This window comes from Geotrypetes seraphini, chromosome 1, assembly GCF_902459505.1.
Source record: "Geotrypetes seraphini chromosome 1, aGeoSer1.1, whole genome shotgun sequence".
In the NCBI taxonomy this organism is placed as follows: domain Eukaryota; kingdom Metazoa; phylum Chordata; class Amphibia; order Gymnophiona; family Dermophiidae; genus Geotrypetes; species Geotrypetes seraphini.
This window is the reverse complement of record NC_047084.1, coordinates 126,782,800-126,808,023: the sequence shown is the minus strand read 5'-3', so window position 1 is coordinate 126,808,023 and position 25,224 is coordinate 126,782,800. Positions and strand designations below refer to the sequence as shown.

General features: G+C 45.3%; 1 protein-coding gene across 2 annotated transcripts in view; it reads right to left on the bottom strand.

Annotated features, from left to right (window-relative positions):
- Positions 1-937: 937 nt before the first annotated feature.
- Positions 938-25,224, bottom strand: part of LOC117357463 (fatty acid-binding protein, intestinal-like) — a 28,339-nt gene continuing 4,052 nt past the window's right edge. The window contains exons 1-4 of one of the 2 annotated variants that reach the window (XM_033938107.1): positions 10,224-10,395; positions 9,023-9,195; positions 2,540-2,647; positions 939-1,180 (exon numbers count right to left, since the gene is read on the bottom strand). In XM_033938107.1, the coding sequence (XP_033793998.1) occupies positions 1,130-1,180; positions 2,540-2,647; positions 9,023-9,195; positions 10,224-10,290 (399 nt within the window). In that variant the 5' untranslated portion in view covers positions 10,291-10,395 and the 3' untranslated portion in view covers positions 939-1,129. Of the gene's footprint in view, positions 1,181-2,539; positions 2,648-9,022; positions 9,196-10,223; positions 10,396-25,224 lie in introns of those variants that run through there. The other variant, XM_033938118.1, reaches the window with a different exon arrangement.

Here is a 25,224-nt window from a genome sequence, read left to right as displayed (position 1 = left end):
CAATATTTTTTATATATCATGGCTTCTAAAAAAAGCAGGAAGGTGATTTCTGTTGAAATGAAACGGGAAATAATTAGAAGGAGTGAATGTGGGGTAAAAACAGTGTGACCTCGTCAAAGAGTTTGGCCTCAGCAAGACCACCATTTTCACCATTTTGACAAATTTATCTTTTTTTATGTCATCTTAGCATATTTTATGCTGCAGAACGAATTATTTTTTTTAACATGTATTGTTATGGGAAAACGCGTTTCACATAACGAACTTTTCGCATAACAAACTTGCTCCTGGAACCAATTAAGTTCGTTGTGTGAGGCACCACTGTACTCTTGTAATCATTTTCAGCTATCCACCTAATTGGTAATTTGATATCTTCTTTTTTCTTCATTTTGTTCTTTCACTCATGATTAGCACCTTGGATCTCTATATTTGGGACTTTAAAATTGATTAAGCAAATAATTTTTCTTGTAAATTAGTATTTCTTTCTTTTTTGTAACATTATTGATTATCTTAACCATATTCTGTACAATAAGTTTATTCTTGATAATTTGCTCAAATAAAAATAAATAATAATAAAGTTTAAAAATCATGCTAGGGCTTATTTTTGGGGAAACATGGTACTTAAACAGCACAAAGGATCTAATGTATACCACACAAACACTGCCACAGAACAGCACTGAGTGGAGTGGAATAAGCTTCCGGGATATTTACGACAGCAAACAAGATCGAGTAGTTTTAAGAAAATATTGAAGAAACACTTCTTCTGTAAGATGAAATATGGGACTTAGTCTATAGTTTTTTGATGCTTTAGGAGGTTTAACATTATCACTGTTATGTTTTACTGATGTTTGATTTGTTGTACTGTATGTGATTTTCTTTGTGTATGTACTCTTTTGTGAACCGTCTTGGGAAAGGCGGGGTTTGAATAAATAAATACAAATACACTGCTGAATTTTATTTATTTTTATTTTCATCTCGTTCCTTGTAATTTGAAGTTTGAACTGTACCAGTTACAGCTGGCAACATGAACAATTCTAAGGGTTGAGTCCCACGAGAGCCCATCAGTAACGGCTTGGAAAGAGTGAGGGAGAGTTCGCTTCTTCTCTTCCTTACCGAGCTCCCTGGCTGATGTTCACTCTTTCTTGAAGATCATCTTAGCTTTTGTTCCTTCATAACATAATGACTAAAATAGAAACAAAGCAAAAGATGTTTAACTAACCAGTTCCATGTTGCATCTATTTGCATATAACGGAGGCAGTGCATGGAAATGGGTCTCATGTAAATGGTGAAGTCCTGAACACCTAACTGGGTCGCAACCCTTGAGGACTGAGCTTGCCCACCCAGATTTCAGGATAACCCCAGTAGTTTGTAAGTCTTGTGCATAGGAGCCAACTTTTCAAAATGGTTAGGAGTGCTGATCTCCTGGTCAGAGTAAGGAGTTTGCTCAATATTGGGGGTGCTCAGAGCTGGCTCCTCTGGTCCTGTGGAATCAATGGAGGGAGTGCATGAGAGATTCTGAACCACTTTACAAAAGGCAGCGGTGCAAGGGTTAAGGACTGTAATCTCAATTCTGAGCTGCCAAACAAATTCAGTTTGTGGAATATCAAGGCAAGGATATCCCAGCTGCCAGCCATAGCAGTTCGGCCACTTGTAGTATCAGGGTCTTATCCAGAAGTCTGGTTAGATGAGTGTTTAGATCCCAAAGATTTGAAAGCTTGGTATGGGGCTACCAGCTGCCAAAACGAATAAGGGAAAGCGATATTCATAGAACAGTTTTGAAGTGGTAGAGGATCTGTGTGTGGAAGGGGGAAGGGTGCTAAACCCTGGGATAAGCTGAGGAGAGGAGAGAGCCCTCATCTCTCATGTTGCACTCAGTTCTAGGAGGAACCTCATAAGTGTCATTGTGCGTTCTCCAATTATTATTGTTTGGCGTTTCAGCGCCACTACACATGGCCACATGTATGTACACACTCTTGGGAAAAGGGCTGCCCTCTTTCCAGCGTGCTTTATTTTTGGCAAACAAGACAGCCACACAAAAATTGCTATAAAACGCAGAACAAAGCTTCTGTGGCTGCCAACCCCAAGTGGTCAGAGGAACTGTGTGGTGCCAAGGCCCATATTCTCTTCACACGCACCCTCGTTTCCTAATTTATCCTCCTTTACAAAACCACAAAAGCAGTTTTTAGCACAGGCCAGTGTGCTGAATGCTCTGCGCTGCTCTGGATGCTGATAGGAACTCTACAAGTGTCGGGAGCAGCGCAGAGCATTCAGCATACTGGCCTGTGCTAAAAACTGCTTTTGTGATTTTGTGATTAATAAGAACTGAAACGGGCTTGTGTGAAGTGGACTGGCTCTGGACACATTAACAGCGGTACTCGGATGTTCCTTATTCTGGCTTGGGATTTATTAACCGCATTTTTCATGAAGAGATTCAGGTACTCAAGTAATTTGCAAGATCTATGGACCTTCTCCAGCTTTCATCAGCATTTAACTCAAACAAACGCTCTGGAACTTTCTGGGAAAAGAGAAATCAGAGGCTTACCTGTATAAGCTCACCCCCGACAATTTCTCGTGTTGTGTTCAATACTTTGCCGTTATCTTTCCGAGTAAACACACCTACCATCTTATCTTTTTCTAGATTCCAAGTACCCTAAAACCAGATGGAACATGATATGAAAAGCTGAAGGGGAGAGAAGTCACCAGTCCGACACAGGAGACATATGCAATATAAGCTTATCTGGACGGCTACAAGAGGGGAACCATTTCTACTAATTGACCAGATAATTGAGGTTTTTGTGCATATTTTCATGGCCTTTTGTATAACATAAAACTAAGCAGTTTATGTAAAATTAATTGTTTTACTTTTTTAAAAAAAATTTTATAATGTTTAATATACAATTATACAAACTATACATCACAATTGGTTAACAAGGCCCTCTCTACAAAAGTAGGGGGAGACAGGCTAAACCAAGATATCATCAGAGAAATATTTACATGTAATGTTCAAGAAATGAATCAAAAGAAATTGGAAACAAACAAAACCCCAAATCCTTTTCACCATTTGCCCCCATTTAACCAGCCTAGCTGGAGCTTGATATAATGTAGTGATCATCAAATCCCAGATACAAATCGATGCACCTCATTTCTCCACTCAAGATGAGTATTCCAAACTTTGTGAAAGGGTCCCACTGTACCATATTTCTATGCAGTCAATTTTGACATGAGACATATATAATCTAATTTATGCAGCACCTTCTGTATAACAGAAATCTCAGCCTATATCAATGAAAGAACTATAAGCAACGTTGAAGTCCCTTAGAGTTGGATCCACTCCAGGTGGTGATGGGTTCACTCTAGAGTTTTACAAATCATTTCAAATTACTCTTTTACCTCATCTTTTAAATTTATATCAGGCTCAATTAACTAAAGGTTGTATTACAGGTATTATGGCAGAATCTTTAACTATGGTTTTGTCAAAGCCAAATAAAGATCCTACGTTAGTTTCAAATTACAGGCCTATTTCTTTGATTAATGTAGTTGCAAAACTTCTGGCTAAGTTATTGGCTTTACGTTTAGCCAAGGCTCTCCCTTATATTATTGTTATGCACTAAACGAGGTTCGTTGTAGAGAGTTGCGCGGGGACAGAAATCCCACCCATCCCCACCTGTCCCCGTCAAAGTCCCACCCGTCCCCACCCATCCCCGTGAGGAATCCCACCCGTCCCCACCCGTCCCTGCGAGGAATCCCTCCATCCCCACCCATCCCCGTGAGGAATCCCCTCCGTCCCCACCCGTCCCCGCGAGGAATCCCCTCCGTCCCTATAAACTACAGAAATAGTTATTTCATTTAATTGTGCTACTGAATTAAAGGCTCTGGTAGAAACCCATTTACAAATAAGCAAAAAGATTTTATTAATTTGGAAATATTAATTGGGAAGAATACATACTTTGTAAACGGGTTTCTACCAGAGCCTCTAATGTTTATAAATTTTTACCAACACAACTAATATACTACTTTATCCTAAAGCAAAAAAAAAAAAAAGAATTTTTTTCCTACCTTTGTTGCCTGGTTTCTGCTTTCCTCATGTTCTCATTCAATTCCTTCCATCCACTGTCTCTCTTCTCTCTGCGTCTTCCATTTGCTCTGTTACTGTGCCTCTCCCTTTCTCCCCCCTTCCAAATTGGTCTGGCACCCATCTTCTTCCCTCTGCTCCCCCATAGTCTGGCATCTCTGTCTTCTTCCCTGCCAGCGTCTTCTCCCCACTTTCTCTTCCCCTTTTCCTTTCAGCGTCCTTCTCCCCCCCATCTTCCCCATGTCCTATCAGCGTCCTTCTCCCCCCCTCTGTCTTCCCCATGTGCTTTCAGTGTCCTTCTCCCCCCTCTGTCTTCCCCATGTCCTTTCAGCGTCCTTCTCCCCCCCGTCTTCCCCATGTCCTTTCAGCGTCCTTCTCCCCCCGTCTTCCCCAAGTAATTTCAGCGTCCTTCTCCCCCCATCTTCCCCATGTCCTTTCAACGTCCTTCTCCACCCCTTTGTCTTCCCCAGTGCTTTCAGCGTCCTTCTCCCCCCTCAGTTTTACCTTAAGCGTCTTTTCCTCTCCACTCCACCTTTCCTCCCTTTCTCCCTCCCTGCCCCTTACCTTTGTGGCGTTTCCCCGCCCAACTGACAACAGAACAGGCCCGGTCCGACAAGCCTCCCTGCCCTGTAGCCGCAAATCTAAATTACCTTCTTACAGCAGCTGGAGTATTGAAGCTGCAGTAAGAAAGTAATTTAGATTTGCGACTACAGGGCAGGGAGGTTTGTCGGACCGGGCCTGTTCTGTTGTCAGTCGGGCCGATAACAGAACAATGCTTGGACGTTTATGCCTCTGGCCCTGAAGCAGTGGATTGATAGTTGTATCCACGAAACACTGGCCGCGTCGGCAGTAGACTGGCAGCATATATGGCAGCATATGACAGTACACGTAGCAATGGCAAAAGCTGAGATAAGTGTTTAGCTGTCAACTATTTTTTCAAACCGAGGGAGTAATGCATCTATGGATATGTATGGGATATTATGAGACAGTTTTTAAGTTGAGCTTAAGCCCCTAAAAAGTATATTATTTAAAACTATTAAAAAAATTATTAAGAATAAATTATTAAGACTAAGCAAGGAATTAAGCTAATGAGAAATGACTGAAAATTATTATAATATAATCTCAGGTTTTTCTGGCCGATGTCTGGAGCAAGGAGCAGAAAACAGTACGCTGATGGTTCAGTCTATGATAAGACTGTGCGTAGGCTCCAATTCTGAGGCCTTTTCCTGAATAAGTCTCTAGTTATACTAGAAATAAGATACTGCTAATAGAGCTACACCATAGAATATTCTGGATGCACCTCCTATGTAAAGTGGTATAGATTTGTTAATTTGGTATAGTGTTTCTTTAGCCACTTTGGGTGATAAATTTTTTAGACTTTATTTTTTAATCATCTTTTCTCAATCTCTGGTTGCACTTCCTTTTGTCTGTGCTCTTAACTCTGTTTTCAAGACCTTTTTATCCATTTGCTGATTTTCTTTTCTTCACTTTCTGCCCTACATCCATCGTTGGCATTAACCTTTAAAATTCAACTTTCTTCCATTTTCCTGCTTCCTTCTCAATCTGTTTCCATGTCTTCTCCTCCTCTCCATCCATGTGCACCATCTCCTCCCTCTTTTTCCCCTATTTCTATCAATCCTAAACAGCAATTCTTCCATCTTTGTTTCCTTCCCCACTCCTCCCATTCCTGTGCACCGTGTCCTCCCTCTCCCCCCCCTTCTGTGTTCCAATGTCTCTGTTTTCCCCCTTCCTATGGTCTGTATTTTTTTTTCTCTCCTTCCCACAGTTTGGCATCTTCATCCCTTCCTTCCTTTCCCTCCTTCCCCTTACTGTGGTCTGGCATCTCTCTCTTCCTTCCCTTCCCCTTCTTCTGGTCTGACATCTCTCCTTCCATCCTCCCTTGCCCTGATCTGGTATCACTTTCTTCTCCTTCCCGCAGTCTGGCATATCTCTCTCACCTTCTTTCCTTCCCTCCTCTCCCCCTTCCCGTGGTCTGCTATCTCTCTCCTCTCCTCGCAGTCTATCATATCTCTCTCTCCCCTCCTCCCCTTCCATCCCTGCTCTGCACCATTGTCTCTCTCTCTCCCTTCTGTTTTCCTTCCTATTCCCCTCTATCCCACCCCAGCCTCCCCCATTCTACTTAAGAAGCTGTTCCAGGGGCCTTCCTGACCTGGCATTTCCTCTCCTTTCTGTCCATGCTGGTCCAACATCTTCCTCACCTTCAGGCTTACAGACACATCCATTTTTGTTGCATGGGACCACAGCCTTGGCAGCAATTTTCAAGCGCCACATGTGACGCCTTTCTGTGCTTTCCTTCTGCTGCAGTCAGTCCCCAATGACGTAACTTCGGTCACAAGAGGGCACCCGCTTAAACTCAGAGGAGGGAAATTTAGTGGTGACACCAGGAAGTACTTCTTCACGGAAAGGGTGGTGGATCATTGGAACAAACTTCCTAGGCAGGTGATCAAGGCCGCCAGCGTGCTCGACTTTAAGAATAGATGGGATATCCACGTGGGATCCCTACGAGGGTCGAGCTAAGGAACTAAGTCATCAGCATTCAGACTTAATGGGGAGGGTCAGTAGAGTGGGCAGACTTGATGGGCTGTGGCCCTTTTCTGCCGTCATCTTTCTATGTTTCTATGTTTCTAACTTCCTGTTTCTGCCTGGATGAACTGTAGCAAAAGGAAAACCTGCAAGTACTGTATTTTTCGCTCTATAAGACGCACTTTTTTTCACCCAAAAGTGGGTGAAAATGTCGCTGCATCTTATGCAATGAAGATACTTTTTAAAAAAAACAACACCCCACCCCCACCCCATCGTACTTTTTTAAAGGCCTGTGCCCAATATGGCTCTCCCTAATGTCGGTGAGGTCCTTTGTAAGCCTCCTTTCTCTCCCCCCGAGTGTCCAGATCCAGTGTCCTGCCCGGGCCTTCGCGATGGGTGGGGCCTTACCTCCAAGCCGCTTGCTGCACTCAGTGAAAGATCATCTTCCGTGCTATAACCGCCACTGAAATAATTACAACAGCCTGCTGAGTGACCGTAGCAGGCTGCCATTGGCCTCCGAGGCACGTTGCCTCTGCCTTGGTCTAGCCCCTGATGTCGGAGGAGGGGGAGGGACTACGGCAGAGGCAATGTGCTTCGGAAGCCAATGGCAGCTTGCTGCGTTTGCTCAGCAGGCTGCTGTAATTATCTCAGCGGCGGTCACAATGCCGAAGATAATCTTTTGCTGAGTGCAGCAAGTGGCTTGTAGGTAAGGCCCCGCCCATCGCGAGGTCCCCGGCGGGACAATGGATCTGGAGTCTACAGCACTTAGACACATCAAAGGCACCATTGGTTAATAGGAAGCCTAAGAGAACAGATAAATATCAAGTCTTATCTGCCTAAAAGTTGGAACATCCAATAGAGTATAGAGACGGTGAAGCTATTTTCATATCTGGGTCTTTGACAGCTGCTGCAAATAGCTGAACACAGCTAGTTCTTAATAATTGTAGTGTATTAAATGTTTTTTTGTAGATTTATGATTTGTCTGTACAATTACATTCTGTAATTTTAAAAAGCACCTTAGCCACTGCCCATGGAAGAGCATTTTTGGCACATGCGGACTGGAAAAAATTGCATGAAGACTTTAGGAAATTGGAAAACTGGGCATCCAAATGGTAGATGAACTTTAATGGTGATGCATAATAATCCAAATCATAGTTACTGAATGCTAGGGTCCACCTAAGGGTCAGCACCCAAGATTCTGGTCACCAGGAGGGGGGGGGAGGAGAAAGACAGAAAATGACCTGGGGGGAAGAGAGAAAGAGACAGAAAAGGACCTTGAGGAGGGGCGGGATAACAGACTTAAAGACAGGGCAGATGCTGGACTAGAGGGTGTAGAGAGGGGAAACACAAAATGTTAGCAGAAGGAAGATAGAGGGAGAAACCTGAAACAAAGGGGGAGGCAGAAGAGAGGGGTGCAGATGTTGGACTTGGGGGTGTATAGAGGGAAGAGAGAGAGAGAGAGAGACTGCAGAGAGGTGGAAAGATGTTGGACCAGGGAGGGAGGAAGGAAGGAGAAACAGAGAAGCAGAGAAAGACCTGAAAGAAAGGAGGACAAATGCTGGACATGGGGATGGGATGTGGAGTTGTAAGCAAAAGAGAGAGAGAGAGGCCTGGAGCAAAGAGGAAAGACAGGAGGCAGATGCTGGACTATGGGAGGTACAGACAGAAGAGACAGAGGGGGAGAGACCCTGAAGAAGAACAGAGTTGCAAGATCATAACAGAGGAGGGAGAGAGAGGGAGACCTAGAACAAAGGTGGTGGTTGGACACTGGATCTGGGGAGGGTAAGCGGAGAGAAAAGAGATAGAGACCTGGACCCAAAGGGGATGGGGCTGGATTGTGAAAGAAATGTTAGATGCACAGTCAGAAGGAAGTCCAACCAGAAATTAATTAAATCACCAGACTACAAAGGTAGGAAAAATGATTTTATTTTCAATTTAGTGATCGAAATGTGTCCGTTTTGAGAGAAAATGAAAGGAGAAAATTGCATTACAATTAGTAGGGGAGGGGGGACAGGGTGCAGAGCCTGGCAAGGAGAGTGGGGTTGGGTGCAGAGCCTGGCAGGGAGTGAGGTGGGCTGGGTGCAGAGCCTAGTATATGTTAGTACACAATTTGGTTCAGATTGGTTTTTTCTTGTTTTCCTACTCTAAATCTAGGGTGCGTCTTATGGTCAGGTGCGTCTTATGGAGCAAAAAATACGGTAGTTGCTGAGAATCGGTGCCATGGACGGCAATCCCCTTAACAAAAATGGATGTGTCTGCAAGACCAGGAGAGGAAGACGTTGGACTGGCGTGAATAGAAGGGGGTGGACATGCTGACCCACTAGGGGCCCCTCAGAGCTCAGGGCAGCTGTCCTGTTTCCTCCCTCCTAACGCCGGCCCTGATTAGACTTGTTGTCCCTGGACTCTTACCTCAACCTCTGTGCCGTCAGCCAGGGAATAATCAAATTGTACTCCGAGTGTGAAGTTGATGACTATGGTACAGAAAGTGCTCGATTCTGTGAGGTTAAATTTGTTTCCATTCTGCTTAATTGTGATCTTCATGGGGTCATGAGCCGCTAGCTTCCTCTTTATTGCATCCAAACCTGCAAAAAGAAAGAAGTTTTACTTAGGCCCTGGGGGGAGTACTCTGTCAAAGTAAATACCAAACTCTTTCCAGATGAATGTGCAGGAAGCGAGCGCCTTAAACCCCCCCCCCCCCCAAATGTCTGGAAGGAAGACATAGGCTGGAGAGAAAAAGGAGGACGGATTGTGACATCTGGGTTTTACTTCCATTGAAAGCAACGGAGGCAAAGAGGACAGATTGAGACAACTGGGGGAGAGGGGGAGGGGGTTCTACTGAAAGCAATGGAAGTAAAACCCAGAAATCTTAATCCGTCCTTCTTTTTTTATATGGTAACAGGGGGAAACTCAGCAGAGCATCAGTACATGCATGGAATTGTGGAATAAATGGAATGAACTGAAGGGTCTCAAGAAGCCTATATGAGGCAGAGCAGCCAAGTTATTCAGTCCAGAAGGGAAACTTTTTGGCCAGTCCTGGATTTCTGCCAACCTCATCTTGGTGCATTATGGGACCTGCAGCACTGATTTCAATGGATAGAATCAGGGACTACAAATACCACACTGCTTTAGGATGTAATTTTAAAACCAGGACTGGCCAAACCGTCTCCCTTCTGGAATGGATAGCCTGGTTCCCCTACAGATATGTCACCTAATACAAGCTCAGAAAAAGGTCTCAATGATATAATATGCCTCATCTCATCACCACATGTTCAATTTAAGACTAGGGACAAATCTTTAGTGCGCTTTGGTTAGCGTTACTGATTAGCTCCTTGTCCATCACCCTGTGTGCTTCTAATGCCCTGGAAGAAGGTGCCAGAGGGGTACAAAAAGCCCAGCTGGGATCCAGGGATTTCCTTTCCCCTACTCACTTTTTCCAGAAGTACTCTAAGCCACCTTTTGCTGCCCCTCCAAGAGGAGGAAGAAGTTACCCCATTTAAGGAAATTCCTAGTAGGGATACAGAAAGCTCACAGTCCTCTACAAGTCATGCACTGACCATGCAAAGAAAGCAGCTGGGCACTTCTGTTCGCAAAGGGCTGAGATCCGGCTCACCCATCGTTTCCAAGAACTTTTCATAATTTTCATTGCAATCCACCGTCCAGGTACCATCAAAATACATGCTGGTGAGGGAGGGAGAGGAGGCTCGTCTACAGCGTCTTTGCTCAAACTGAGATGAAGGACAGCTCTGCCCAGCTGCAATTTATGAACTCCCTGCTAATGTGGCCGGCTAAAGCTCAGAGGCCACCCACTGGCCACGCCCTGATACCTGCAGCTCAGAAGCCCGGAGGGGGCACAAGGGCTGCCTGGCATGTGCAGTCCTGCTGACTGTAAAAAAAGAGCTCTGTGGCAGCCACTCCTCCCTGCATGTCACATTCTCTCTCCTGCTTTCCACCCTCACCCACATGCCCAGGAGCAAAGGAGAAGCTTGGTTTAATGTGGAAAGCTTGGTTTAATGTGGAAAAGTGCTAAGTAATGCATTTAGGCAGAAAGAACAAGGAACACGAGTATAGAATGTCAGGTGCAACTCTGGGTAAGAGCAAACAAGAAAAGGACCTGGGTGTACTGATAGATAGGACCCTGAAGCCGTTGGCACAATGCGCGGCAGCGGCAAAGAAAGCAAACAGAATGTTAGGCATGATAAAGAAAGGAATCACGAGTAGATCGGAGAGGGTTAAAATGCCACTTTATAGAGCAATGGTCAGACCACACTTGGTCTCCCAACCTAAAGAAGGATATAAAACTGCTGGAGAGGGTGCAGAGACGAGCAACGAAGCTAATAAAAGGTAAGGAGAACTTGGAATACGAGGAACGACTTAAGAGACTGGGATTGTTCTCCCTTGAGAAAAGGAGACTGCGAGGGGATATGATCGAGACTTTCAAAATACTGAAAGGAATTGACAAAATAGAGCAGGAAAAAAAATTATTTACAATGTCCAAAGTGACATGGACAAGAGGACATGGACTGAAGCTAAGGGGGGGACAAGTCCAGGACAAATATCAGGAAGTTCTGCTTCACACAACGAGTGGTGGACACCTGGAATGCTCTCCCAGAGGAGATTATTGCGGAATCCACCATTCTAGGATTTAAAAGCAAACTAGATGCACATCTCCTTGCGAGAGGCATAGAGAGATATGGGTGACTAAAATTACGCCAGGTGTACACCTGACTGGGCCTCCACATGTGTGGATCACTGGACTTGATGGACCAAAGGTCTGATCTGGAGATGGCAGTTCTTATGTTAGTGAGCCCAGTCTAAGACTACTTTCCAGCTCTCTCGCCTTTGAAATGCTCCCTGATTTTAGGGAGAGATTTAAGAACTGGGTGAATTTTCTCCTAACTCCTCTGTCCTTGGGTTCAGCACCCCCTACCCTCTATGTCATGTCTGTCCAAGTTAGATTGTAAGCTCTTCCAAGCAGGGACCATCCATGAATATGAAAATGTACAGCGCTGTGTAGGCCTTTCAGTGCTATAGAAGTGCTAAGTAGAAGTAAGAATGTTCCTTTCCATGGTTCAGTTTTGCAATCCACTGGGTGTGGAGAGATGGCACATGGCTCAGAGGAGAGTCCAAAGAGATTTCTTTCTGGGATTCCTCCTCCTGTGCCACAGGGCAACCGATACTCAGCCTGGTACCATTGGTGCTGTTAAGGTCACATCCGCATGCTGGGTGGAGGCTGGCAGGGAAGAGATGTCTGTGCTCCCAGTACCCTGTGGCAGCACCAGTGAGAGTCAACCAAGAAGCAGGAGTGGGAGGAGAGCTATGGGGCCACCTGCTTTGATAAGATAGCCTGGAGTTCTCCTGCTACATTTCCAAAAGCAACAAATATCAACTTTTCCCCATGTATCAAGACGCTCACTTTTTATTTCCTGTGTTTGTTGACTAATACTGCTACTAATCACTTATGTAGTGCTGAAAGATGTACACAGTGCTGTTCATTTATAGACAGTCCCTGCTTCGAAGAGCTTACATTGTAATTTGGACAAACAGACATGACATAGAGGGTAGGTGTGATGAACCCATGGTGAGAGTTGAAAGCCATTGACATTTATAGACGGTCCCTGCTCACAAAAGCTTACAATCTAACTTGGACAGACAGACATGACGTATAGGGTTGGGGATGCAGAACCCAAGAAGAGAGGAGTTAGGCTTTGAAAGCACTCTCAAAGAGGTGGGCTTTTAAACTCTTGCCCACAAATCTCTGTTTTAGTCACAAGGTTGGGAATCTGTTATCAGGCAGCAACTGTAATAACCATTCATTGCATGCCAGTGGTGTCATTTCTCCTGTGCCTCCCCCTCTGTGTCCTGATCTTTGTCCCTGCCTGCAACTGTCTCATGAAGCTCCCAGTAAACCTCTGTCCAATAAATTCCACAAAGGGGTGTATTTTTTCGTAAGCAGTCTGTTTGAACAGAGCACCTGTTATTTTGTGACTTACAACTTTGCAGGTTTGGTCGTATTTGTTATTTTACTGGTTGTCCTGTGTTTGATATTTTTCTATGTGTTATGAATATTTTTAGCAGTTGCATTACTATTTTTATTTGATTCAGTTGAATCGCCTTTTTGGTATCTGTTATTTATCTTTATGAATTCTCAATGCACATTTTTATACTTACTCATTATTTATATTTATAGGATATGATTAAATATTTTTATTCATGTTTTTATGCTTAGTGACCCCTGATGCAGGTGTCGTTCAGTCACCGAAACACAGTGCTGTGTCTAGCTCCACAGTGGAGTGTTCATTCTCCGTTCCCACTTTCTTCTGTGTGTTTATGTTCAAATATATTTTATTGAGCTCAACAGAAAAAAACAAGCAACAGCATATAAGATATCAAAAACAAGCTCAAGTTATATCAAATGAACCCACAACATCGGACAAACCATCCTCCTCCACCCACCCCACCCCAGGTCCTCCTTCCAAGTATAACCCCTAAAATGAACTGTAGTACAGTGCAAAAATATTTAGGCATACACAAAAGAACACAACAATATAGAAAAAGATATCAACAGTTAAGCAAGCGGCTACGAGCCAAGGGAGTCATGGTGGTCCAAAAGGGCTCCCAAGTGTGTTGAAAAGAGCGCCCAGAGAGAGAGGAAAAGTCCAGCACATCTCGTTGTTCCCACATCAGGAGAGTAAACATCCGGCACCGCCAGAAAGAGTAGTCCGGCCCCTCCCCATCAAGCCATTTAATTAGAATACATTTCAATGCAATAAGAATTGTCCACTTAAGGAATGCAGCAGCCAATTGGCCCATCCAGTCTGCCCATCCGCAGTAAACATTATCTCTTTCTCTCTCCCAGAGATCCCACGTGCCTAACAGAAACATAGAAAGATGATGGCAGATAAAGGCCAAATGGCCCATCCAGTCTGCCCATCCGTAGTAACCATTATGTCTTTCTCTCTCCGAGAGATCCCATGTGCCTAATAGAAACATAGTAAGATGATGGCAGATAAAGGCCAAATGGCCCACCCAGTCTGCCCATCCGCAGTAACCATTATCTCTTTCTCTCTCCCATAGATCTCACGTGCCTAACAGAAACATAGAAAGATGATGGCAGATAAAGGCCAAATGGCCCATCCTGTCTGCCCATCTGCAGTAACCATTATCTCTTTCTCTCTCTCAGAGATCCCACGTGCCTAATAGAAACATAGAAAGATGATGGCAGATAAAGGCCAAATGGCCCACCCAGTCTGCCCATCCGCAGTAACCATTATCTCTTTCTCTCTCCGAGAGATCCCATGTGCCTAATAGAAACATAGAAAGATGATGGCAGATAAAGGCCAAATGGCCCACCCAGTCTGCCCATCCGCAGTAACCATTATCTCTTTCTCTCTCCCATAGATCTCACGTGCCTAACAGAAACATAGAAAGATGATGGCAGATAAAGGCCAAATGGCCCATCCTGTCTGCCCATCTGCAGTAACCATTATCTCTTTCTCTCTCCCAGAGATCCCATGTGCCTAACAGAAACATAGAAAGATGATGGCAGATAAAGGCCAAATGGCCCACCCAGTCTGCCCATCCGCAGTAACCATTATCTCTTTCTCTCTCTCAGAGATCCCACGTGCCTAACAGAAACATAGAAAGATGATGGCAGATAAAGACCAAATGGCCCATCCAGTCTGCCCATCCGTAGTAACCATTATGTCTTTCTCTCTCCGAGAGATCCCATGTGCCTAATAGAAACATAGTAAGATGATGGCAGATAAAGGCCAAATGGCCCACCCAGTCTGCCCATCCGTAGTAACCATTATGTCTTTCTCTCTCCGAGAGATCCCACATGCCTAATAGAAACATAGAAAGATGATGGCAGATAAAGGCCAAATGGCCCATCCAGTCTGCCCATCCGCAGTAACCATTATGTCTTTCTCTCTCCCAGAGATCCCACGTGCCTAATTGAAACATATAAACATGATGGCAGATAAAGGCCAAATGGCCCACCCAGTCTGCCCATCCGCAGTAACCATTATCTCTTTCTCTATCCCAGAGATCCCACGTGCCTAATAGAAACATAGAAAGATGATGGCAGATAAAGGCCAAATGGCCCACCCAGTCTGCCCATCCGCAGTAACCATTATCTCTTTCTCTCTCCCAGAGATCCCACGTGCCTAATAGAAACATAGAAAGATGATGGCAGATAAAGGCCAAATGGCCCACCCAGTCTGCCCATCCGCAGTAACCATTATCTCTTTCCCTCTCCGAGAGATCACACGTTCCTAACAGAAACATAGAAAGATGATGGTAGATAAAGGCCAAATGGCCCACCCAGTCTGCCCATCCGCAGTAACCATTATCTCTTTCTCTATCCCAGAGATCCCACGTGCCTAACAGAAACATAGAAAGATGATGGCAGATGAAGGCCAAATGGCCCACCCAGTCTGCCCATCCGCAGTAACCATTATCTCTTTCTCTCTCCCAGAGATCCCACGTGCCTAATAGAAACATAGAAAGATGATGGCAGATAAAGGCCAAATGGCCCACCCAGTCTGCCCATCCGCAGTAACCATTATCTCTTTCCCTCTCCGAGAGATCCCACGTTCCTAACAGAAACATAGAAAGATGATGGCAGATAAAGGCCAAATGGCCCACCTAGTCTGCCCATCCGCAGTAACCATTATCTCTTTCTCTCTCCGAGAGATCCCATGTGCCTAATAGAAACATAGAAAGATGATGGCAGATAAAGGCCAAATGGCCCACCCAATCTGCCCATCCGCAGTAACCATTATCTCTTTCTCTCTCCCAGAGATCCCACGTGCCTAATAGAAACATAGAAAGATGATGGCAGATAAAGGCCAAATGGCCCACCCAGTCTGCCCATCCGCAGTAACCATTATCTCTTTCCCTCTCCGAGAGATCCCACGTTCCTAACAGAAACATAGAAAGATGATGGCAGATAAAGGCCAAATGGCCCACACAGTCTGCCCATCCGCAGTAACCATTATCTCTTTCTCTATCCCAGAGATCCCACGTGCCTAACAGAAACATAGAAAGATGATGGCAGATGAAGGCCAAATGGCCCACCCAGTCTGCCCATCCGCAGTAACCATTATCTCTTTCTCTCTCCCAGAGATCCCACGTGCCTAATAGAAACATAGAAAAATGATGGCAGATAAAGGCCAAATGGCCCACCCAGTCTGCCCATCCGCAGTAACCATTATCTCTTTCCCTCTCCGAGAGATCCCACGTTCCTAACAGAAACATAGAAAGATGATGGCAGATAAAGGCCAAATGGCCCACCCAGTCTGCCCATCCGCAGTAACCATTATCTCTTTCTCTATCCCAGAGATCCCACGTGCCTAACAGAAACATAGAAAGATGATGGCAGATGAAGGCCAAATGGCCCACCCAGTCTGCCCATCCGCAGTAACCATTATCTCTTTCTCTCTCCCAGAGATCCCACGTGCCTAATAGAAACATAGAAAGATGATGGCAGATAAAGGCCAAATGGCCCACCTAGTCTGCCCATCCGCAGTAACCATTATCTCTTTCTCTCTCCGAGAGATCCCATGTGCCTAATAGAAACATAGAAAGATGATGGCAGATAAAGGCCAAATGGCCCACCCAGTCTGCCCATCCGCAGTAACCATTATCTCTTTCTCTCTCCGAGAGATCCCATGTGCCTAATAGAAACATAGAAAGATGATGGCAGATAAAGGCCAAATGGCCCACCCAGTCTGCCCATCCGCAGTAACTATTATCTCTTTCTCTCTCCGAGAGATCCCATGTGCCTAATAGAAACATAGAAAGATGATGGCAGATAAAGGCCAAATGGCCCACCCAGTCTGCCCATCCGCAGTAACCATTATCTCTTTCTCTCTCCGAGAGATCCCATGTGCCTAATAGAAACATAGAAAGATGATGGCAGATAAAGGCCAAATGGCCCACCCAGTCTGCCCATCCGCAGTAACCATTATCTCTTTCTCTCTCCCAGAGATCCCACGTGCCTAATAGAAACATAGAAACATGACGGCAGATAATGGCCAAATGGCCCACCCAGTCTGCCCATCCGCAGTAAACATTATCTCTTTCTCTCTCCCACAGATCTCAAGTGCCTAACAGAAACATAGAAAGATGATGGCAGATAAAGGCCAAATGGCCCATCCTGTCTGCCCATCTGCAGTAACCATTATCTCTTTCTCTCTCCGAGAGATCCCATGTGCCTAATGGAAACATAGAAACATGATGGCAGATAAAGGCCAAATGGCCCATCCAGTCTGCCCATACGTAGTAACCATTATCTCTTTCTCTCTCCCAGAGATCCCACGTGCCTAATAGAAACATAGAAACATGACGGCAGATAATGGCCAAATGGCCCACCCAGTCTGCCCATCCGCAGTAAACATTATCTCTTTCTCTCTCTCAGAGATCCCACGTGCCTAACAGAAACATAGAAATATGATGGCAGATAAAGGCCAAATGGCCCACCCAGTCTGCCCATCCGCAGTAACCATTATCTCTTTCTCTCTCCGAGAGATCCCATGTGCCTAATAGAAACATAGAAAGATGATGGCAGATAAAGGCCAAATGGCCCACCCAGTCTGCCCATCCGCAGTAACCATTATCTCTTTCTCTCTCCCATAGATCTCACGTGCCTAATAGAAACATAGAAAGATGATGGCAGATAAAGGCCAAATGGCCCACCCAGTCTGCCCATCCGCAGTAACCATTATCTCTTTCTCTCTCCCAGAGATCCCATGTGCCTAATAGAAACATAGAAAGATGATGGCAGATAAAGGCCAAATGGCCCACCCAGTCTGCCCATCCGCAGTAACCATTATCTCTTTCTCTCTCCCAGAGATCCCACGTGCCAAATAGAAACATAGAAAGATGATGGCAGATAAAGGCCAAATGGCCCACCCAGTCTGCCCATCCGCAGTAACCATTATCTCTTTCCCTCTCCGAGAGATCCCACGTTCCTAACAGAAACATAGAAAGATGATGGCAGATAAAGGCCAAATGGCCCACCCAATCTGCCCATCCGCAGTAACCATTATCTCTTTCTCTATCCCAGAGATCCCACGTGCCTAACAGAAACATAGAAAGATGATGGCAGATGAAGGCCAAATGGCCCACCCAGTCTGCCCATCCGCAGTAACCATTATCTCTTTCTCTCTCCCAGAGATCCCACGTGCCTAATAGAAACATAGAAAAATGATGGCAGATAAAGGCCAAATGGCCCACCCAGTCTGCCCATCCGCAATAACCATTATCTCTTTCCCTCTCCGAGAGATCCCACGTTCCTAACAGAAACATAGAAAGATGATGGCAGATAAAGGCCAAATGGCCCACCCAGTCTGCCCATCCGCAGTAACCATTATCTCTTTCTCTATCCCAGAGATCCCACGTGCCTAACAGAAACATAGAAAGATGATGGCAGATGAAGGCCAAATGGCCCACCCAGTCTGCCCATCCGCAGTAACCATTATCTCTTTCTCTCTCCCAGAGATCCCACGTGCCTAATAGAAACATAGAAAGATGATGGCAGATAAAGGCCAAATGGCCCACCTAGTCTACCCATCCGCAGTAACCATTATCTCTTTCTCTCTCCGAGAGATCCCATGTGCTTAATAGAAACATAGAAAGATGATGGCAGATAAAGGCCAAATGGCCCACCCAGTCTGCCCATCCGCAGTAACCATTATCTCTTTCTCTCTCCGAGAGATCCCATGTGCCTAATAGAAACATAGAAAGATGATGGCAGATAAAGGCCAAATGGCCCACCCAGTCTGCCCATCCGCAGTAAACATTATCTCTTTCTCTCTCTCAGAGATCCCACGTGCCTAACAGAAACATAGAAATATGATGGCAGATAAAGGCCAAATGGCCCACCCAGTCTGCCCATCCGCAGTAACCATTATCTCTTTCTCTCTCCGAGAGATCCCATGTGCCTAATAGAAACATAGAAAGATGATGGCAGATAAAGGCCAAATGGCCCACCCAGTCTGCCCATCCGCAGTAACTATTATCTCTTTCTCTCTCCGAGAGATCCCATGTGCCTAATAGAAACATAGAAAGATGATGGCAGATAAAGGCCAAATGGCCCACCCAGTCTGCCCATCCGCAGTAACCATTATCTCTTTCTCTATCCCAGAGATCCCACGTGCCTAATAGAAACATAGAAAGATGATGGCAGATAAAGGCCAAATGGCCCACCCAGTCTGCCCATCCGCAGTAACCATTATCTCTTTCTCTCTCCCAGAGATCCCACGTGCCTAATAGAAACATAGAAATATGATGGCAGATAAAGGCCAAATGGCCCACCCAGTCTGCCCATCCGCAGTAACCATTATCTCTTTCTCTCTCCGAGAGATCCCATGTGCCTAATAGAAACATAGAAAGATGATGGCAGATAAAGGCCAAATGGCCCACCCAGTCTGCCCATCCGCAGTAACCATTATCTCTTTCTCTCTCCCATAGATCTCACGTGCCTAATAGAAACATAGAAAGATGATGGCAGATAAAGGCCAAATGGCCCACCCAGTCTGCCCATCCGCAGTAACCATTATCTCTTTCTCTCTCCCAGAGATCCCATGTGCCTAATAGAAACATAGAAAGATGATGGCAGATAAAGGCCAAATGGCCCACCCAGTCTGCCCATCCGCAGTAACCATTATCTCTTTCTCTCTCCCAGAGATCCCACGTGCCTAATAGAAACATAGAAAGATGATGGCAGATAAAGGCCAAATGGCCCACCCAGTCTGCCCATCCGCAGTAACCATTATCTCTTTCCCTCTCCGAGAGATCCCACGTTCCTAACAGAAACATAGAAAGATGATGGCAGATAAAGGCCAAATGGCCCACCCAATCTGCCCATCCGCAGTAACCATTATCTCTTTCTCTATCCCAGAGATCCCACGTGCCTAACAGAAACATAGAAAGATGATGGCAGATGAAGGCCAAATGGCCCACCCAGTCTGCCCATCCGCAGTAACCATTATCTCTTTCTCTCTCCCAGAGATCCCACGTGCCTAATAGAAACATAGAAAAATGATGGCAGATAAAGGCCAAATGGCCCACCCAGTCTGCCCATCCGCAATAACCATTATCTCTTTCCCTCTCCGAGAGATCCCACGTGCCTAACAGAAACATAGAAAGATGATGGCAGATAAAGGCCAAATGGCCCACCCAGTCTGCCCATCCGCAGTAACCATTATCTCTTTCTCTATCCCAGAGATCCCACGTGCCTAACAGAAACATAGAAAGATGATGGCAGATAAAGGCCAAATGGCCCACCCAGTCTGCCCATCCGCAGTAACCATTATCTCTTTCTCTCTCCCAGAGATCCCACGTGCCTAATAGAAACATAGAAAGATGATGGCAGATAAAGGCCAAATGGCCCACCTAGTCTACCCATCCGCAGTAACCATTATCTCTTTCTCTCTCCGAGAGATCCCATGTGCTTAATAGAAACATAGAAAGATGATGGCAGATAAAGGCCAAATGGCCCACCCAGTCTGCCCATCCGCAGTAACCATTATCTCTTTCTCTCTCCGAGAGATCCCATGTGCCTAATAGAAACATAGAAAGATGATGGCAGATAAAGGCCAAATGGCCCACCCAGTCTGCCCATCCGCAGTAAACATTATCTCTTTCTCTCTCTCAGAGATTCCACGTGCCTAACAGAAACATAGAAATATGATGGCAGATAAAGGCCAAATGGCCCACCCAGTCTGCCCATCCGCAGTAACCATTATCTCTTTCTCTCTCCGAGAGATCCCATGTGCCTAATAGAAACATAGAAAGATGATGGCAGATAAAGGCCAAATGGCCCACCCAGTCTGCCCATCCGCAGTAACTATTATCTCTTTCTCTCTCCGAGAGATCCCATGTGCCTAATAGAAACATAGAAAGATGATGGCAGATAAAGGCCAAATGGCCCACCCAGTCTGCCCATCCGCAGTAACCATTATCTCTTTCTCTCTCCGAGAGATCCCATGTGCCTAATAGAAACATAGAAAGATGATGGCAGATAAAGGCCAAATGGCCCACCCAGTCTGCCCATCCGCAGTAACCATTATCTCTTTCTCTCTCCCAGAGATCCCACGTGCCTAATAGAAACATAGAAACATGACGGCAGATAATGGCCAAATGGCCCACCCAGTCTGCCCATCCGCAGTAAACATTATCTCTTTCTCTCTCCCACAGATCTCAAGTGCCTAACAGAAACATAGAAAGATGATGGCAGATAAAGGCCAAATGGCCCATCCTGTCTGCCCATCTGCAGTAACCATTATCTCTTTCTCTCTCCGAGAGATCCCATGTGCCTAATGGAAACATAGAAACATGATGGCAGATAAAGGCCAAATGGCCCATCCAGTCTGCCCATACGTAGTAACCATTATCTCTTTCTCTCTCCCAGAGATCCCACGTGCCTAATAGAAACATAGAAACATGACGGCAGATAATGGCCAAATGGCCCACCCAGTCTGCCCATCCGCAGTAAACATTATCTCTTTCTCTCTCTCAGAGATCCCACGTGCCTAACAGAAACATAGAAATATGATGGCAGATAAAGGCCAAATGGCCCACCCAGTCTGCCCATCCGCAGTAACCATTATCTCTTTCTCTCTCCCAGAGATCCCATGTGCCTAATAGAAACATAGAAAGATGATGGCACATAAAGGCCAAATGGCCCACCCAGTCTGCCCATCCGCAGTAACCATTATCTCTTTCTCTCTCCCAGAGATCCCACGTGCCTAATAGAAACATAGAAAGATGATGGCAGATAAAGGCCAAATGGCCCACCCAGTCTGCCCATCCGCAGTAACCATTATCTCTTTCCCTCTCCGAGAGATCCCACGTTCCTAACAGAAACATAGAAAGATGATGGCAGATAAAGGCCAAATGGCCCACCCAATCTGCCCATCCGCAGTAACCATTATCTCTTTCTCTATCCCAGAGATCCCACGTGCCTAACAGAAACATAGAAAGATGATGGCAGATGAAGGCCAAATGGCCCACCCAGTCTGCCCATCCGCAGTAACCATTATCTCTTTCTCTCTCCCAGAGATCCCACGTGCCTAATAGAAACATAGAAAGATGATGGCAGATAAAGGCCAAATGGCCCACCCAGTCTGCCCATCCGCAATAACCATTATCTCTTTCCCTCTCCGAGAGATCCCACGTTCCTAACAGAAACATAGAAAGATGATGGCAGATAAAGGCCAAATGGCCCACCCAGTCTGCCCATCCGCAGTAACCATTATCTCTTTCTCTATCCCAGAGATCCCACGTGCCTAACAGAAACATAGAAAGATGATGGCAGATGAAGGCCAAATGGCCCACCCAGTCTGCCCATCCGCAGTAACCATTATCTCTTTCTCTCTCCCAGAGATCCCACGTGCCTAATAGAAACATAGAAAGATGATGGCAGATAAAGGCCAAATGGCCCACCTAGTCTACCCATCCGCAGTAACCATTATCTCTTTCTCTCTCCGAGAGATCCCATGTGCTTAATAGAAACATAGAAAGATGATGGCAGATAAAGGCCAAATGGCCCACCCAGTCTGCCCATCCGCAGTAACCATTATCTCTTTCTCTCTCCGAGAGATCCCATGTGCCTAATAGAAACATAGAAAGATGATGGCAGATAAAGGCCAAATGGCCCACCCAGTCTGCCCATCCGCAGTAACTATTATCTCTTTCTCTCTCCGAGAGATCCCATGTGCCTAATAGAAACATAGAAAGATGATGGCAGATAAAGGCCAAATGGCCCACCCAGTCTGCCCATCCGCAGTAACCATTATCTCTTTCTCTCTCCGAGAGATCCCATGTGCCTAATAGAAACATAGAAAGATGATGGCAGATAAAGGCCAAATGGCCCACCCAGTCTGCCCATCCGCAGTAACCATTATCTCTTTCTCTCTCCCAGAGATCCCACGTGCCTAATAGAAACATAGAAACATGACGGCAGATAATGGCCAAATGGCCCACCCAGTCTGCCCATCCGCAGTAAACATTATCTCTTTCTCTCTCCCACAGATCTCAAGTGCCTAACAGAAACATAGAAAGATGATGGCAGATAAAGGCCAAATGACCATCCTGTCTGCCCATCTGCAGTAACCATTATCTCTTTCTCTCTCCGAGAGATCCCATGTGCCTAATGGAAACATAGAAACATGATGGCAGATAAAGGCCAAATGGCCCATCCAGTCTGCCCATACGTAGTAACCATTATCTCTTTCTCTCTCCCAGAGATCCCACGTGCCTAATAGAAACATAGAAACATGACGGCAGATAATGGCCAAATGGCCCACCCAGTCTGCCCATCTGCAGTAAACATTATCTCTTTCTCTCTCTCAGAGATCCCACGTGCCTAACAGAAACATAGAAATATGATGGCAGATAAAGGCCAAATGGCCCACCCAGTCTGCCCATCCGCAGTAACCATTATCTCTTTCTCTCTCCGAGAGATCCCATGTGCCTAATAGAAACATAGAAAGATGATGGCAGATAAAGGCCAAATGGCCCACCCAGTCTGCCCATCCGCAGTAACCATTATCTCTTTCTCTCTCCCATAGATCTCACGTGCCTAACAGAAACATAGAAAGATGATGGCAGATAAAGGCCAAATGGCCCATCCTGTCTGCCCATCTGCAGTAACCATTATCTCTTTCTCTCTCCGAGAGATCCCATGTGCCTAATAGAAACATAGAAAGATGATGGCAGATAAAGGCCAAATGGTCCACCCAGTCTGCCCATCCGCAGTAACCATTATCTCTTTCTCTCTCCGAGAGATCCCATGTGCCTAATAGAAACATAGAAAGATGATGGCAGATAAAGGCCAAATGGCCCACCCAGTCTGCCCATCCGCAGTAACCATTATCTCTTTCTCTCTCCCATAGATCTCACGTGCCTAACAGAAACATAGAAAGATGATGGCAGATAAAGGCCAAATGGCCCATCCTGTCTGCCCATCTGCAGTAACCATTATCTCTTTCTCTCTCCGAGAGATCCCATGTGCCTAATAGAAACATAGAAAGATGATGGCAGATAAAGGCCAAATGGTCCACCCAGTCTGCCCATCTGCAGTAACCATTATCTCTTTCTCTCTCCGAGAGATCCCATGTGCCTAATAGAAACATAGAAAGATGATGGCAGATAAAGGCCAAATGGCCCACCCAGTCTGCCCATCCGCAGTAACCATTATCTCTTTCTCTCTCCCACAGATCTCAAGTGCCTAACAGAAACATAGAAAGATGATGGCAGATAAAGGCCAAATGGCCCATCCTGTCTGCCCATCTGCAGTAACCATTATCTCTTTCTCTCTCCGAGAGATCCCATGTGCCTAATGGAAACATAGAAACATGATGGCAGATAAAGGCCAAATGGCCCATCCAGTCTGCCCATACGTAGTAACCATTATTACATTACATTACATTACATTAGGGATTTCTATTCCGCCATTACCTTGCGGTTCAAGGCGGATTACAAAAGGTTAATTTAAAAAAGACAGAGTTACAGTGATTTGCTAGAGAGGTAAGTTGTAGATCTTAGGAGCATTTAGAGGTCGTGTTGTTATTGCTGTTTCAGGAATTTCTTGAAAAGTGTGGTTTTTATTTCTTTTCTGAACGTCCTATAGTCTGGGGTGGTCATCAGAAGGTTGGAGATCTGGTTGTCCAGTCTTGCGGCTTGGGTGGCTAGGAGGCCGTCGTGTAGTTTTGTTCTTTTTACTTCTTTGATTGGGGGGGGTATGAATGGGGAGTGCGTTTTTCTGTGTCTGGTACTGGGTGCTTGAATGAGGCGATTGTTCAAGTATGATGGGCTGTCTCCGTGTAGGGTTTTAAATAATATGCAGTAGAATTTGAATTGGATTCTTTCTTGGATTGGGAGCCAGTGTGAGTTGATGAAGGCTTCAGTGATGTGGTCATGTTTTTTCAATGAGTAGATGAGTCTCAAAGCTGTATTTTGGATTGTTTGGAGTTGTCTTATCGTGGTTGCAGGACATGGAAGGAAGAGTATGTTACAGTAGTCCAATATACCTAGTATTAGGGATTGTACTATAAGTTGGAATTGTGTTCTTTCAAAGAATTTTCGGACTTGTCTCAGGTTTCTCATGATTGCGAATGATTTTTGAATTGTTTTATTTATTTGCGGTTGCATTGTGCAGCATCTGTCTATGGTCATGCCTAGTAGTTTTATGGTGGTTTGGATGGGATATTTGGTTGCGTTTATGTCTAGGCTGGTTGTGGTTTGGATCTTGTCATTTTCTAGGAGGATGAATTTGGTTTTGTCTTGGTTGAGTTTAAGTTTGTGATTTTCCATCCAGGTTGTGACTGCTTCAAGTGTTTGGTGAAGTTTGTCTGTCATGGTAGGTTTAGAATGATCGTATGGGACGAGGATGGTGATGTCATCCGCATAACTATAGGAGGTTATGCCTAGATTATCCAGATGCGTTCCTAGAGAAGCAGTGTAGAGATTGAAGAGGGTAGGGGATAGTGGAGATCCTTGTGGTACGCCGCAGGGGTTTGACCAGGATTCTGACTTTTCTTTGTTTGATTTTACACTGTAGGTTCTGAGTTTTAGGAATCCTTCAAACCAGGAGTATACTTTAT